This window comes from Haemaphysalis longicornis, unplaced genomic scaffold (assembly GCF_048455015.1).
Source record: "Haemaphysalis longicornis isolate Haplotype H1 unplaced genomic scaffold, Haemaphysalis longicornis Haplotype H1 scaffold_1, whole genome shotgun sequence".
Taxonomy (NCBI): Eukaryota; Metazoa; Arthropoda; class Arachnida; order Ixodida; family Ixodidae; genus Haemaphysalis; species Haemaphysalis longicornis.
In genome coordinates this window covers 480,378,161-480,395,286 of record NW_027526203.1, presented here as the reverse complement: position 1 = coordinate 480,395,286, position 17,126 = coordinate 480,378,161, and the positions used below count along the sequence as shown (strand labels likewise).

Genomic DNA, 17,126 nt, shown 5'->3' with positions numbered 1-17,126 from the left:
GTAATGGCGCTTCGGCTGCAGGGTAACGACGCGACTCGGGGTTTTATTTTTGCTTGGGGTGAGCAATATCTCATTCAGGAAACTTATCGTGTTTCAGTGTCATCCTAAGCTTTCGAATAACGCGTACATTAGAATACGGATCGTTGACGAGGAGTGTTCTTCCGCCGCCACTTAGGTAGCATCCCTGGCCTTTTCGGAGAGCATGAATATGGTCCGAAAATAACTAGAACAGCTATGAACGCACTTCCGACGCACGTGTATAGGCATGTCAAGATGACGTAGCCAAATTTTGGCCAACGCCGCGCCATCACCGTCTGGTCTGAAAATTGACTAGCGTTCCTTATGTCAAATTTCACAAGTAAACACATGTGCATTTGAAAAAGTAATTGTTAAAACACATGAGTCAGTATATAAATATACCGCCAGCAACGATTACGAAACAGCACATCGAATTCCATGCCATTTCAATAAATTCCGGCTGAGGGAATCGCCGGCATTATTTAATCAACATGGTTGCTTTGGTCGTATTTGTAGCTGCCTATTTTCGTTTAATCGCTGCACAGTCAACTCAATAAGTATGTTTTCGTTGCCCAATTAGTTTTCTCATCATAATGCAGAAAGTGTCTGACATGTTTGCTGAAGTGCTTGTTTTTCTTCGGTCTTTATTTTGTGTAGTGCGATTTTATACTGGTGACAGTGGCAGGGCCGGTGGGATTAGCGCCGAAACGACACGTGTGTGCGCGTTGGCCGCCGCCGGGTGGTGTCAGCCCCGTCGCTGCGGCGGCGGCGGCGGCGGCGGCGGCGGCGCCGAAGAGCGGCAGCCCTCAAATTGCGGCGGGCATTGCACGGGGATGGGCAGCAGTGTGCCGGAGTTCCCGCGCTCCATCCAGGCCGTCGCCACGCTGGCCATCGGCGCCCTGCTCGCGCTGGGCGCCGTCGGCAACCTGCTGGTGCCGCTCGTGGTGTGCAAGACCAAGGACCTACGAAACTCCACCAACCTGTTCCTCATCAACCTGAGCGTGTCCGACCTACTCGTCCTGCTGGTCTGCATGCCCACGGCATTGGTCGAGCTGCACTCGCGGCCAGAAGTCTGGGTGCTCGGCGAGGGAATGTGTGAGTGGCGACACATTTGACGTTGCCTGTATGACACGGGGATGGAATTTCCCCACAGTTCAAAGCGATCCCCGCGTATATACCCAGGTCCTCTCAGTGCGAGGAACTTCTTCAAACAAAAGTGCCTCTTGTTTAAGAGGAACTTGTGCTCCACGTAACATTTTAATCATGGAGAATGACGCTGCACATAAAAATACAAAGCTGTATGTGGAACAGTGCCCCAGATATTCATGTGCTGGAAACATTGCTTTACATCAGTTTCCTCATCCCGCATGTCAAAGGATGTCCTTACCGTTTCAGCTAAGTATACTTTAGTATCGGCCTCCGTCTGCCTCGGCTTGGGGCAGTGTACAAAATGCCCTATATAAAAGAGAACGGGGAAGTCAACGAAAGTCAGTGAGTGCTTACTTTATTTTTTAATAACGATTAACTAAAAGGATCTTCTTTTTCTTATAAGGTACTTGTGCAATATATACACATTCAAAGGGTAGGAAAAAGAGCTCTTCCCTGCCGTAACATGCGCCTAAACCTAAATACTGCGGCACGGGCAAAACTGTCGACTTCCAGTTGCAGTACAGAGGGAGTCAAGTCTCACTTTATGAGAACAACGGCTCTCAGAATTCTGTCTAGTTCTAGAAAGTAATTCTAGAATTATAGAATTCTGTCTAGAAAGTAAAGTTTGGAGCTATCCTTTAACTAGCACGTAAAACACTAAAAATTATCACATGAGCGTGTTACTCTTAAGAAAATTCTTTTTTTTTTCGGGGCGTACATCAACCACTTAACAATGCCAAAAATGAAAAAAAAAAACGATAGCAACACAACATGTAGTAATGCAGGATCAGTACAATATACTAGCCAGCACTCGCACGTGAGGGACGCTTATCTAAACCTAGAGCCAGTGAACTCTTGCTAGTTATAGCGAATGCGAGTGCATTGCAGAAAAACATTGAACCGCAAAATTGGACACTAGCCGTAACTAGCGAAGCACGCGATGAAGTTCAGCGGGTATGAAAAGAAGCGAAACCAACATTTAATTTTGCTCATGACTTAAAAGATATATTTTGCTTGTTTTCACACCAGAGAGCTCCAAGTGTTCTAAAAGGCATCAGCGAACGCTCGAGCACTTCGTCTTTTACCACTACCGTATGCACAAACGCCACAGTTTTTGGCCCAACGTCGAGGTATTAGCAGCCGACAATGAAGTTCACGGTCAGGCTTAAGTGAAATTCCAGGTTCAAAGTCGATTCTTTGCAGTCTGCACACTCCTCGCGAATCATTCCCCGCAGCTGCGATCGGGCTACTTACGTGCGCAACACTGTTTTATAGGAGAAGCCCGCGATTTCCGGAACGCTGTTGCAGGTGAACAGGCTTGTTGCCATAATCACTTTTGAATGATTTATTTGGCAAAAAACTGCCTATGAACGTTTTTGTAACCAAGAGAGAGAGAGGGAGAGAGAGAGAAAAAAGAAAGAAACAATTTATGGGCTCGTGATCAGGAAGATGTTAGGGCCTGAACCCCGTGAGAGGCGTCCTTAGGTCAAAGTGTCTTTGTTCTGGCTAACCGTCCGGAACCGCTCCGCCAGTTCCCTCTGGTGCGAGGGCTCCGAGTGGGTCAGCTGCTTGAACGCCTGCTCATAGGTAGGGTTGGGGTTAGCAGTAAGAATGGGGGTTCGTAGGCACACCTACACGAGGTGGTATAATGTGCCAGCAAATGGGGTAGTCGTTATAGGTGGCGGGCTATTGGGCGGGTTACATAGCGCTTTGAAGGGTGTTATGGGGATATGTATCGATTTTGAGGCGCCGAAAAGTGGTCCCTTCGTCGTGTACGATTTGTAAATGGGGTAGTGGGATGAGACGGCGGTCATTTTTGTGGAGGGCTAGCATATCGGTATACGTGGGAAGTGGTGCTGGACTTGAAGGTGCTCGGTCATGGTATTCTTCTGGGGAAACGGCTTGCTGTAAGTGAGAACGAGCAGCGGCAGGTGCCGCCTCGTTATCTCCTAGGGACTCGTGGCCTCGTGACCGGATGATGTAAAAAGTTTGGGTAATTTTTTCTCTTGTCGCAGGAGGTGCAATGCTGGTTGTGAGATGTGGCCATAAAGAAAGTTTATGGAGGCGGTTTGGAAGTATGTTATGATAGTTAAATCCTCGCCTCTTGTGGCAGCAAGATCGATGGCAGCTTCCTCAGGCGGGTCGATGTAAGTGGTGAGGATGGTTACTGCTGTCAGTTCAGGGCCTTCTGTGTTGACAACGCTGGCTGCACATGATTCTTTACATGGGTAGGGTGGTGCATCTGTGCATTGAGTGATGGGAAGGGTTGATGGTTCTTATGAATGATGCGAGCTCCCGTGCGTCGTTGTTCGTTTGAAACAGGATGCATATATTTGGGGTGCCTATGCTACGCGGCTGTGTAGTCGAATGCCTGATGGAATCAGGATCTTCTCGTCTTATCGTAATAGAATGCCGTGGAAAAGTGTAGCTCTTCCCGGGGACGTGAGTTTGAGTCGTTTGATGTCAGATACGCGGGGTGCTTTTGTATTTCTGTGCAGGTGTTAGGATGCGTCTTCACCGACCGTGGAGGGCATTGCAGATTGCTGGGTGGGACTTGACTGGCTAAACTGTAGTTCCCTGGAGGGCTCATGGTATGGACTGGAATACCCCGTTCAGAGCTGGCCACTCTGGTGTCGGCAAATGGCTCTACGTGGTTCTTAGAGCCTCGAACAATCGAGGCCGGATGTGGTCCTCGTGCCTAAGCCACGCAGTGCCGTCCTCCAGTCCGACTTCCGCAGATGACGAACTGGTCGTCTTCCCCACTGTGGCCGGGGTCCACGTTCTGAGTCTAATTGGCCGCCCCAAGTGGAGGAACACCTTCAGGACGGGCTACCTCTCCTTTTCCTGCAACTGTCCGAGTCCAGCTCGTCTCCGCAGGTGGAAGTGCATGAGGTCGCGCCTAGTCTCGAAGCGGCGGCCCATAGGTAACTCGACAGGGGAACGACCCGTCAGCTGGTGTGGAGTGGTTGTAGTTAAACAGGATTCTGGCAATCTTTGCCTCAACTTCTGCAGCCTGGGCTCCGTGGAGTTCGTCGTTGATACTATGGGCAACCTTTTCCGCAGCCCCATTAGATGTTGTGTGTTAGGGAGGTACCAAAATGACTCGGGCGCCATTCTTTGTCAGAAAGTCCCTGTACTTGGAACTGACGAATGCAATACCATTATCACTGACCACCTCATCAGGCATTCCATGGGTCGCCGAAATGGTCAGCAAACAGCGCACAATACCTGCTATTGAAGGGGAAGGTACTCGCATCACTTCCCCCCCTTCGAAAATGCATTCACCAGCACCATGAAGTACATTCCTTGGAAAGGTGCACCGAATTCGACTGTCACCGAGACCAAGGCTTCCCTGGAAATGCGCAGGGAATGTGCTGAAGCTGCTCTGTGCGCTTTGGTAAGCTGCACAGGCGGTGCAGTTATTTGCCCTCTTCTCAATCGCCTTATCTATTTGCGGCCACCATACATGTCTTGTTGACACCATTTTCATGTTTTCTATGCCAGGGTAAGATTCACGCAACATGCTGATCACCACTGGCCTGAGCGAACCAGGTACGACGGGCCTTTCCCCACATCATGCATCCAACTTGCACTGGATATTCCTGCGTATTACTTGACAAAAGCTGCAACTTCCTCGTGCTGGGAAGCCTCCTTCCGCTCCCAAGTGCCTCTCCTACTGAGATGAGGACCGGATCTCTGCTCGTGGCTTGCTCCACAGTGGCCGCAGACAACGAGGATGGATATGTATTTTCTAGCATAAACTTATCCCCCGCCCTCATTTACAAGCCGGGTGTGCCTGGACATCGGGAGGCGACTGAGCCCACAGGGCTTTTGGCCGAAACACCGTCCTATATTACTATGCGCCCAAGGTTACAGCCCAGTGCAGCACTCTCGGTGAACACTGCTGTGGAATGCCTCTATCGTGCGCCAAGAGCCCCTAAAGCGGCTTGTGATCAGTGCAAATGTCTAACTTCCGTACCCACACAAACTGATTGAATATCATGGCTCCAAACATCACACCTAGAGCCTCTTTATCTATCTGGCTGTAGTTTCTTTACAGCTAATGATAATCTCCTTGAAGCAAACACATTCGGCCTTTCCTCTCCTGTAGGCAACTTGTGGCTCCGAAGCCGTAAGGTTGTGCATCCCAGCACATTAGCAAGGGAAGGGTAAGTGAGGGTCATAGAACATAAGTACAGCTGCAGAGAGGGGTTTCATGATGAAACCCCTCTCAGGCATAAAATAAAGGGGGGGGGTGTCTCATTGGCCTTAGGGGGGGGGGGGCGGGCAGGGGAGGCGGGAGGCAAGATAAACTATTTGTTTAGTCCTCTTGTTAAATAATAGCAGTCTATTAATCAAATTATTCCCTGGACGTATGTTTTTTTAAATTTATATTTCTTTTTAAAATTTGATTTAGGTTGTATCACTTGTTTCCTGATTAGCGTTTTTTTTGTTTAAAGGAGTAGTGACACGAAATTTCAAAGCTGAGATAACTATGTAAAATGTTTCCTTTTTATCAGGAGATATCTCCCAGCAAGTTTCAACAGCAACCGTTCAGTGTAACATATTTTAAATCCATTTTGAACTTTGCCCGCACGAGAAAGCCCAGAGCGGGCCAGCATGACACCATCTGCTATTTGCCCAAAACTGCCGACGTCGTGTCTCCCGTGACGAAGCCGACGCGCTGGCTGTGGTTGGCGCGCGCTGCTCCGGCGTGTGTACACGTCATGGCTTTGGGACTGACGTCATGCTGCTCAGGTGCCTGGGGACGGTGAAGACATCTAATGTGTCATTCCATGATTGGTGGCTAGTAGGCACGTATAGCAGAGAAAAAAGCTTAACACGAAAATTTCGTGTCACTACTCGTTTAAAAACATCCTGCATTTATAGTTTTTGCCTCAAACCACATCCCTTCCTTTTTCTTTTCACCGGAAGTCCACTGTAGCTAAAGCTTCCTATGAGGCTTCATATTTTCAGAGAAATTCGCTTCATGGTTGGAAGTGAGTCCCGTTAGATTAAAGTAGACAGGTGCGTATGTTCTCTTTCTCCCTCTCTTTAGATGGTAATGTGGTGTTTCACTCCTTTTATTGGCGCTTGACCAAACTGCTCAAACGTTCAATAGAAGAATTGACAAGAGTAAAATTTAGAGATTCAATGGGGTGTGTCCAAAAAAACTACCGGTGGTCTACACACCCCCTAGGGAGTGTTGAGGGAAATCAATGGTCGCAGAGGTCAACATGGCCTTACTTGTGTGAAGCACGTGGTCCTCCTTGGAGCCCCATCTGCATGGTTATCATTTCTTGGAAAGCTCGCGCAGGGTAAAAAAAAAACCTTTCAATGCCGGTCTTACTGTCGTTTGGTGCCATTTCGCTTGGGTTTTCCCACAGGAATTTGGTTACAGCCGTCCACACCTACGTCTCAGAGACTAGGCGCCTACCCTGTTAGCCGCTCTTCTTGTACACAGACGAAATAAGAGCCTATTGCAAATTCCCGCATAGCCTTTTCTTGCAAATTCCTGCTTAGTGCACACTTTTCTTCTACAAATTCCTGTATTTGTTGTGCAATTATTCTGATCAACAATTTTTTTTTCTCCAAAATTTAGTCTCCTAAATCGGGCACATTAGCCCCAATATATCTCCCGATCCTGGCCAATCCCCCAATGGGTATGCGCCACAAAAAAAGGAACAACAACAACAACAACAAATCTGGCTGACGATGACAACACTCCCCAATGCTAAATTTGTGTGCAAGGCGAACCTGAGACTCCTGGGTGACGACCTGCCCCGTCTCACGAAGTGATCGCCACATCAGGAAACGCACGAAGGCGGGCGATATACTCTGGCGCTGCCTCGTAGCGCGCCACTGCGGGGGACCATATCTCGCTCCTTTGGCCACACTGACATCCTCCGCTTTCTGCTGGCTGTATCTTCGGTGGCCTCTTCATTTCCTCGGTTATTTAGAGTGCATCTCCGCCGGAGAGTACGTCTCACGCCATATCGGCATACCGCGCTTCCCCTCACACTTTCGCCACACTTTTCTCCTCCGCTTTCCTGCTCGTTCTATCTCGTTTGCCGTCATGGTTCCCTTCGTTCGCTCGGTCACAACGAGGGTCGACAGTGCCGTGCAACCATAGGGGCGGGCGCTTATGTGCTGTGCTCTGAAACTGCGATTAAAAATAGTCAGCCCGAGGTAGCTCTGTAGCTCCCAAACACACGCTGGTTCTGGTGCTTAAAGGGCAGCTTTTACTTCCTTGGGTGAAGGTCGCAGCCCACTGGCATTCAAGGTCTCAATCCTGCCTCTTGCAGTCTTTGGAGGACTGTCTCTACATTTTTGCGGTGCTCTTTCTCTGTTCGCCCTGTTACCACTACATCGTCAAACTACACGACGACTTCTTGACAATCCCTCAACACATTTTTCATCTCTCTCTGGGAAATGGCGGGTGCTGAGGCCACCCCAAGCGATAGCCTGTTATACTGCTATAGGCCCCACGATGTGTTGACCGCCACCAACGTTTTGCCTACAGGGTCCAGCTCAACTTGCTGATACGCGTCGTGCAGGTCTAACTTCGAGAACGTTGCTCCTCCCGCCAGTTTGGCCAACATTTCGTGGAGCCTATGTCGTGGGTACGTTGCTGTGGCAGCCACACTCTTCACCATCATTTTAAAGTTGCCACATATTCTGAGCGTACCATCTTCTTTAAGAATCGCGGGATAATAGGCACCGCGACGGCCGGACTGGACTTTTGATTTATTCATGGTGCAACCTGCGTACGCCGTGCTTCATTAAATCCTAAAGAGCAAAGGGTCTCGGGTGCGGCTACAAAATGTAGGCTTAGCCTCCGCTCGTATCAATTCCTTTGTTGCTGCGCCAGTGGCAAAGCCGGTTCCGTTCCCCCTGCCGAACAGTGTGGGCTTACCACCAACTCACGAATCCATTTAGGGAATCCAGCCACCGTATACAATGGCTGAATTCTTGGCCGCGATCGATCAAGCTAAACTACGGACTGCTCCGGGGGCCGATGGCATTACTTACGAGGTGCACAAAAATATTGACGACCCAGCTCTCACGATGCTTCTGTACTCCTTAGATCAGGTGTGGCTCTCCGGTAAACTCTTTGGCTTCGGGCGGATATTGTCCCCATCCCAAAGCCCAGGAAACCAACTCATGAATTTCGCAACTTGCGCCCAATCGCCTTGACGTCTACGCTGTGCAAGCTGTTAGAGCGGATGCTTGCAACACGTCTTAAGTGGTGGCTTGATACTTTCAATGGTATCACCCGACACAAATCGGATTCAGGCCGCATATTGGTACTGAGGATGGCTTAAAATACCTGTCAGCTATTGTTTTGTTGGGTGCCGTTCTCGTCGTGTGAGGACTGTGCTAGCTATGATAGCAAGGCGTACGACAATGTTAGTCACGCTGCCATCTTAGAGGTCATACTTTGTCTCCGCCTTCCAGGCAAAGTCTGTGTCTTTGTACGGCACTTCCTACAACACTGCTGTTTTTCCATACGCATATACGGCGCCATTTTCGGCACCTTTACACCAGTGCGCGGCGTACCACAAGGGTCTGTTCTGTCTCCGCTACTTTTTATCATCGTCTTGTTGCCGCTAGCCTGGCACCTTGCCACTATTCAAGACCTGTATTTTCTCATGCTCGCGGATGGCATTACTGTTGGACAGTCCATCTAGACGTGCCAAGACAAGCCGAGTGCCTCCAGCAAGCGTTAACAGACTGCCATAAATGGTGTGAGTATGTGGGCCTCACCCTCTCTCAAGAGAAAACTGCTGCATTTCCAGTCGCCGACACTTGGGGCCGTCGCTTGATTCTAGTATCTCAGATCGTCCTGCAGCTGAATGGTACCGCCATTCCCTTTGTCGGACACTGTCGGGTTCTGGGCTTAGAGATATCAGCCTCAGGGTCGGCAGCTCAGTGGCTACGATCTGCTCGACAGAAAGCCGGAAACCTTCTCCACCTTGTTCGCCGCATCTTTCAGAAGTCTGGCGGGGCATGCTGGATGATTGCCCGTCTCCCAGTGTGTTCCGAACTACAGCCAAGGCTCGTCTACCAGGCACAGTTCCATCACATGAGGCAAGTGGACTGGGATAGGCTTGAGACAATTAATAGGGCCGCCATGCGCACCATCGCTGGCCTTCCCCGCCTAACTTCAAGTCCGCAGGTGCAAGCAGAAGCCCAACTAAACACGCTCGATGAAATCATTCATCAGCGTCATTCCGCCCGACTGCTGAAGCGTGGACTAGTTTGAGAGGCGGCAGCTCTCGCCGCGGACATGGGCCAGCCGCCCGATACGATGCCAGCCTTTTCTGCCGCTAGGCCGCCCTGGTTCTACCATCAGGGGATGGACAACAAGCCTCGGACAAGGCTCCATGTCCGTACCTCTGGCCTTCATCAGCGCCCGGACACCGTCCTTCGTGTTCCTGACAGGGCGCCTGCGATGTAACCGGTTGTCCAGGCTTTCGTGGGCACCGAGGCATAGGAATGCATCGTCACCATGGCCTTGACGCGTCCGTCTTACCCTGCCTTGAACCAAAGCTGCGTGTACAAGACGGTCCGGGCTCTACCTAGCCTGCTAGCAGAACTTACTGCCATTCGGGATGGTCTGCAGGTGTTTGCATCGGCAGTGACCTGTGGGGGGAAGCTAGAAATTTTCAGATTCAATGGCAGCGATTCGAGATTTCCGTCGCGTTGCGCGGTGTACTAGCCTGACTGCAAGCATTCAAGCGATTATCGACACCTACCCATGCCCTGTCCGTGTGTTGTGGATTCGCCGGGACATGTTTCCTACCCACACAGCGGCAGGTCGCAACTGCCACCGAAGATACCTCCCACGGCCATTGCCACTTCTTCCAGTATCTACCCTAGAAGGAATGCGGGTGGAAAAGGAGAATCTCCGCCGCGCCACTGGTGCTTTACTTCCACGGCAAGGAACTGACCTTCCCAGTGGGCTCTCTCGCTGGGAGGAGGACTTGGTGCGGAGGCTTCAAGTTGGGGTGGCGTTATCCCCAGCAGTTACTCACGTTTGGACTGCTTGATATCACGCCCCGTTCGGGGACACCTACCCTTCTGTGTGTCTCCTGCGTCAGAAGGTGACGTTGAACGCCTGTTATGAACTTGCTCAGGTCTTAGAAACGTCCGATAGCAACACCTCCGAGGCACAGGGCACCATCCTGGGAGACCCCCGATCTTAAGCGCTGGATATGGAGACCCCAGCACCGGTCTTTTCTTGGATTTTTGCTTGCAACAGATGCGACGTTGTACTTTTAAAACTTCCTGTTATGCTGTAGGGCAATCTCTCGCATAAAAATGAATTAGCTCGACTTCACACCTTGCAACGTGCCCATGCACTACGGAAAGAGCCGGTGGTATCCCCCCCCCCCTCCAGTCTCGTTGTCGCTGCTCACGTGGTGCACCCAGACCAGTTGCTCCAACGGCATGCACAACGCTTTCGCCCAGTTTCTTCCAAACAGAGAACCCGTTCCCCCTTGCATCACGAAGAAGGGTAACTACCTCGCTTTGCGTGCGAATTCCACCTGCACCATGGGCTTGCCAACCACCGGAGCCATGTTACCGAAGAATCCCCGCAGTCGCGCCGTTGACGGCTGCACTTTCACCTTCGGAAAACGCTGCTGAGCTCTGCTTGCTCCATGACTGAAAAAACGGCCCTCGAGTCCAACTCCAGCCTTACACGTGGACCGGTTGTTGTGACCAACGCGTAAATGAGTGGCTCGTTGTGCTCTGGTGGCACTGGTATTTACCGCGATGTTCGTGGTATCTTCGCCGCCTCCACTTGCGGTGCCAACAGCCACAGGTTACCCACGCAACTTGCTGTTCGACTTCGCCAGCATCGTAGTTCCCCTAGACTGACCTCAAATTGCACATAAGTTTTGTAACGTGTCTGACGGTTCAATAAGGTATTGTTCTGCGTTCGGGTGGGACGGCGAAATAGTGGAGCTCAGTTTTTTGCTTTCTTGCCGGGCAAGGCATTCGATCATGCCCACGCACTTCATAGCTTCCGTGAAGGGATGTACACACAGGTTTCAGACATGTGCCTTCAATCGTGCCCCCTGGAGGAAGTACATGAAAGAGTAAAGTAATTGTGGAAGGTGTTTTTCTATGTGGAAGCGAAGAGCACTTGAACAGGACTGACGGCAAGATTAATTTCCCTAACACGGTAAATACCCTACAGATGCATGCAAGAGGGGAACTAAAGCAATGGCCGTATTTGTAAATTTAGCAAAGCAGGGGTATATATGCACTGCCTATGTTTAAGCCGCACAAAATATTTAGCGAAGGTTGAACGCTTCTTCAACTTGGCCGAGTGACAAGGTGACCGGGCTTTCTTTCTAATCGGCAGGCGATTCAAAAGACGTTTCACGCCGCACAAAAGACGTTTTAAGCCGCACAAAATATTTAGCGAAGGTTGAACGCTTCTTCAACTTGGCCGAGTGACAAGGTGACCCGGCTTTCTTTCTAATCGGCAGGCGATTCAAAAGACGTTTCACGCCGCACAAAAGACGTTTTAAGCCGCACAAAATATTTAGCGAAGGTTGAACGCTTCTTCAACTTGGCCGAGTGACATGGTGACCGGGCTTTCTTTCTAATCGGCAGGCGATTCAAAAGACGTTTCACGCTTTTTTCACCTCTTCGACCTTCTCGTTCTTTCTCATTTGTCCGTAAATTATACGCAAATTAGAGAGACTGCGCGGAAACAATGCAGAAAAGAATGCAGAAAAGAAAAAAAAAAGCCACTTATTGGTATTGCTTGACTATAGTGAAAACAAAATTCCAAGAGCCGCAAGGTGACCGGAATAGTGATGTTGAAATATAGAGTAAAACGGCTCCCGTCTGGTCTGGGCAACACATGACAATAATTAAAGAGATCAACTACACCTCAACAGAAACTACAACGATGGGGGATGCGCAGATTTCCAAGATCTGGTTTAAAACCAAACGAACCAATCCAGATGTATGACCATAGACCGTGCTCTTTACGCGAAGCCCTGTTTCTTACCGGGACGGTTTACTGCACTGTGATTGTGGGCTCTAGTGCTTTATCGATATGGACACTCCATGTCTTTCCTCGGCGTTCAACCATCATGGTCATTAGACGCAGGGTGCTTTTTTTTTCTGTTTTTGCATGCCCATGCACCCCTATCAAAGGCAAACTGCTTCGACCGTGCCGGAGGGGCGCAATCGGATAGACGTCGGCTTCATAACGCGAGGGACCCACGTTCGATTCCGGCCACGGGGGAGAGCGCCTTCACCCACCCTGACCATCATCATCACAGAAAGTTGACTTTCCTGCAGTGCGTTTTGGGTGGACTACAGACGACATCACTGAGAGGCCGAAAGCTTCGATTTAAAGACTGATGCTGAGCAGGAAAGTTTACAAAAACAAAGACGTTTCAGTTCCTTACGGGAACAAGCCTGCTCAGCATCAGTCTTTAAATCGAAGCTTTCAGCCTCTCAGTGATGTCGTCTGTAGTCCACCCAAAACGCACTGCAGGAAAGTCAACTTTCTCTGATGATGATGGTCAGGGTGGGTGAAGGCGCTCTCCCCCGTGGCCGGAATCGAACGTGGGTCCCTCGCGTTATGAAGCCGACGTCTATCCGATTGCGCCCCTCCGGCACGGTCGAAGCAGTTTGCCAGGGGTGCATGGGCATGCAAAAGCAGAAAAAAAATGCACCCTGCGTCTAATGACCATGATGGTTGAACGCCGAGGAAAGACATGGAGTGTCCATATCGATAAACCACTAGAGCTCACAATCACAGTGCAGTAAACCATACCTATGAGCAGTGGGTGGAGCAGCTCACCAGCTCCGAGCTCTCGGACCAGCTCCGACTGGTGGAACGGGCACGGACTGCCAGCCAGCTCCAAGGCAGCTTGGAATAAGGATGCCCCTCACTGGGTGGAGGCCCTAAGAACATCCTCCTGTTCATTACTACAATAAATGTTTGTCCCTCTCTCTCTTTCTCTCCGTGGATTGTCTGGATGGTTAACATGGACCGTGTACGGCAGCCGAAGTGTCATTGTTTTTAAAGCAAACGCTTTCTTAGTAGGACCGATGACGTTCTGTCAAAAAACGGATGCATTCATTCCTCATAGACCGGTTGGTCGACCGACAAGCTCTGATAAGATCTTCAGACACACGGCTTCCATTGTGTCAAAACTGCCAAAATGGGCTTCCATTGTGTGAAAAATGGAGAAACGCACTTGGACTTCGTCTCTCTGGCTACGTCGGCAGCTATCTCCACTATCGCACGCAGCTATCTCCACACTGTCGTTATCTTCTCTTGCACGCTGTGTTGACGGATGGACGCGGACATTTTCCAGCCCGCCACCACCTATCACTGGCGTAGCCAGAAATATTTTTCTGGGGGTGTTCCGTAAATAAAAAATTAAAAAAAAGATAGCCTGCTTCCAGACAATATCTTATTTTCGACCCTCTCTGCGGGCTGCCGTTGGTATTTTCCTGACGTTCGGCTGAACAGGGTGGTTACATTTTGGGGCGCTGTCACCGAAGCGTCGATGACAGTAGCAGCGGCCTTTGTCGTTGCGATGCGATGAGCGGGCGTTGCGGTCGTGGCTTGGTGAGCGGTTGCGGGGACGCGAATACAGGCGTTGATCCAGGTACCTTTTAATTGAGTTCAGCTGGCGGGTGATGTCGATAGAATGCACGAGCACGGGGGTGGGCTGTGTGGCGCCGCCGGCATAGACAGTGAGTGGCGGCGATGCCAGAAAGACTTGGACGACTCGGTCAGCGATCTCGGCGAATTTGTCTAGCGGTAGAGTCGGCTGGAGCTGGAGGATGGTGTGTGCGTGTGACGGTAGGCGCTGAAGCCACAGGGTTCGGAGGACGGAATCGTCGACCGGCGTGTTGCCTGCGAGGGCGATGGCTTGCAGTCACTGAGCTCTTACCAAAGTAGCTGACGAACTTTCTGGTCTTCTCACAGTGAAAGCCGTCGGATACGTTCAGTCTTCAAATGCAGATAACTCTTTAGCCAGAGGATTTGCGAGTATGTCGCGGAGCTCAGTAGGGTAGCGGGGGCCCATTTGGATGACGACGTAATCGTAGCGCGTCCGGACCTGCATGCCAGGGAAAACTGAGCCTCGTCTTGTGCGAATCCCACCTCGGGTGAACCTTCTTAAAACGGTAGAAGCAGGACGGCGACGCGACAGACGCCCGGGTTAGCGACGGCTGCAGTAGTAGCAGCGCCTGCGTAGACAGTGACCGCTTGATCGCGACCTTGGCGGGCTTGGCCCGAGCGGGGCCTTGCAGAGTCGTCGGGCGAGTGCGGCTTATTTTCTATGCGCTGCTGCTGTTCCTGAAGATGGTGCTCTTGGTTACGAATCACCCGTTGCTGTGCCCGCACTAGCTAAGTTGTTGCCCTTGTTGGCGAAGAGAGGCGAGGGCTTCGGCCATGGCGGTGCTGTGTGGTCGATGTGGGAAAGGGAGGCTTCAATGCCTCCGTGGTCGGGAGATATTATAGCAACTGGGGTAAGCACACGGTCGTGTCTCGCGGAGGCGCGCTAAGCGCACTTGCATGCGCTCAAGGTCACCTTCTAATACGCCGCCGCTGTTGAGGGCCTATACAGTCTATACTCGGCGATAACTTAAAAACGACAACGGAAGTTGGCCCTGCGCCTCATCGCCCCAGCCCGCTGTAACTCTGCGTGGCGCAAGACGTGCCTTACATCGAGTATTTTAAACGTGACTCGAGTCGTTTCCCGATTCTCGCACTTAAGCTGCTTATAATTCCTGCAGCGACGACAAAAAAAAAAAAAAAAGGTGCAAGCGAAGACGATGTTCGCATTAAGCGCTATCTCGTTTCCAAACGCGTGCGTGCGTTGACATCCGGGTCCGTGGCTTCGGCGGAGTGATACACTATCTGAGCTATTGCTGTTCTTAACTTGTACCCGAGTATAGTTGCCGTTACCGTCAGCGCCTGTAGGGTACGTTCTTATTTATTGCGGAGCTCCTTTTGAGAAACGTCGTCGCGGCGTCTCATCGTTTCGCCACAACTACTTCACGCCAGACTGCGGAGTGCCTCAGAGGTTGGTTCTTTCGTCCTTACTCTGAAGTACACACGAAGAAGGTGTTGTCGTTGAGATTTAACGCGCAAATATATGTAGATGTTGCACGGCCCCTGGCGTTTGGTGAATACCACTGAACAATTAGCGCGGGATACCAATCGTGGAGCCTTCAACCCCAATAGCAATCGCCTGCTGCGTTGCGTGGAGCTGGGCGTCACTGCAGCTTCGTCTTCGGCCGTTAATATTGGCTTGCACATACCTACTATTGTTGCACTGCCGCTGGCCTGGCATGTTTGCTCTATACCGGACCTGCACTTTAGCGTATACGCGGCCGACATTAGGTGTACCTTCCACCCAGACCTTCCTCGCGAAGCCGTGTGCCTCCAACAAGACTTGAGTGACAGGCAGAAGTAATAAAAAGTTTTAGTATAGCGTTTTGTGCCTTTTCGTACGCTGAATGTTAAGTGTTTGCGGCAGGCTACGTCGGCACCACGAGGAGAGTTTAAGTATAGTCGCGTGCGATTTGAAGGTAATCGCGCGAGCTTCGACCGATAATGACGACAACGCCCCCGCGCGGCATTTTTCGGCGTTCCTGGGACCTAGTTTACGCATTCTCCTCTCCATCAAATGCTGTTCCTTCAAGCAGTCATCACTCCCGCGGATAGTATACCACCCTTTCCGCAATGTGGTGATTTTGTGTGGTTGTAATCACGCGTGCGCTTTTTTCTTGGTTATCGTGAGAAACGATAGTATCGATTGTGGTACGTGCTCAGTATTTCTAGTGAATGAGTTTGCGCGCATCTTTTCGATAACTGCTGGAATATACGACAAGTGGGACGTCGTCGCTGCGTACGCGATAAAAAAAGAGGAATGCGTCACTGGTTTTGCCGCGGGAGTGATGGCTGCTTGAATAAACAGCGACCGTGGGAGAGGATAATGCGTAAGCTAGGAACCAGGCGCAGTAAAACAAGGCGCGAGGGGGCGTTATTGCTGTGGTGGGTCGACGCTCGCGCGATTACCTTCAAATCGCACGCGACTGTACAGCGTTTCGTCGGTTTTACGTTGCGACACGCTAATGCTTACTGCGCCATCTGTTGAACCGGCTCTGAAGCGGCTCGCTGATCTGGCCGAAGGAGAGCTGGAATTTTCAGTGACTACCCAACCAGTGGAACCAGGCGCCCTCCCGTTGGGGAATGTAAAACGTGCACAACAGGATACAAATATTATCGAGTTTTAGCTGACCTTTTTTCATGGTCTGCTCCGCTGTGATAGCATCCCGGGAGCGCCATTGCGCATGCGTGGCGCGCATGCGTGGCGCGCATGCGTGGCGCGCTTGGTTGCGTACGGAATTGGCTCCGGTAGCGCTGAGCGGGCCGCCAGTACCCAAACGGGCCGTGGAAAGCCTATATAACCACACTCTATAGCGGAAGCAATGAAGCCCGGGGTTAACTTTTTTTTTGGCGATCGCACACAACGATCAGAACCAAACGACCGGAATTCACGTATACATTTTATTTATGCGACTCGAAAAGAATCCAGAAATCAGATTTGGACAAACGTGATGTGACGACGTATAGTGCTTGCCCTGCCAGGTTGAAGCACAAGAATAAAATGCGATCTTTTGCTTCCAGCCCGTCGTAACCATCGCACTCGCTTCACGCGAATAGCGAGGTAACATAGCAAGCCACTTCATTGATCCTGGGACTTGACCTCAAGGGTGCTCTGGACAATGTGCGGCACAAAAAGATCGTGCAGATCCTCGACGCACTTGGCTGCGGCGGGCGCACATACAGATACGTGAGGGACTTCCTTTCTGGCAGAAAAGCTATCATAAAAATGGGTGATACCGCCACAAAATTATTCCTCGTGGGAGGTCGCGGTACGCCTCAGGGAGCAGTGCTC

At 50.9% G+C, this 17,126-nt stretch overlaps 1 protein-coding gene across 1 annotated transcript; it reads left to right on the top strand.

Moving 5' to 3' along the window:
* The first annotated feature begins 690 nt into the window (after positions 1-690).
* On the top strand, positions 691-1,262 carry LOC144156335 (neuropeptide Y receptor type 1-like). Its single transcript, XM_077688324.1, has one exon. It carries the CDS (start codon positions 852-854, stop codon positions 1,131-1,133), a length of 282 nt encoding a protein of 93 aa, XP_077544450.1. The 5' UTR covers positions 691-851; the 3' UTR covers positions 1,134-1,262.
* Positions 1,263-17,126: the final 15,864 nt, after the last annotated feature.

Excerpts from the sequence above, each read along its gene's own strand:
- LOC144156335 (XM_077688324.1), top strand. The coding sequence starts at position 852 with ATGGGCAGCAGTGTGCCGGAGTTCCCGCGCTCCATCCAGGCCGTCGCC.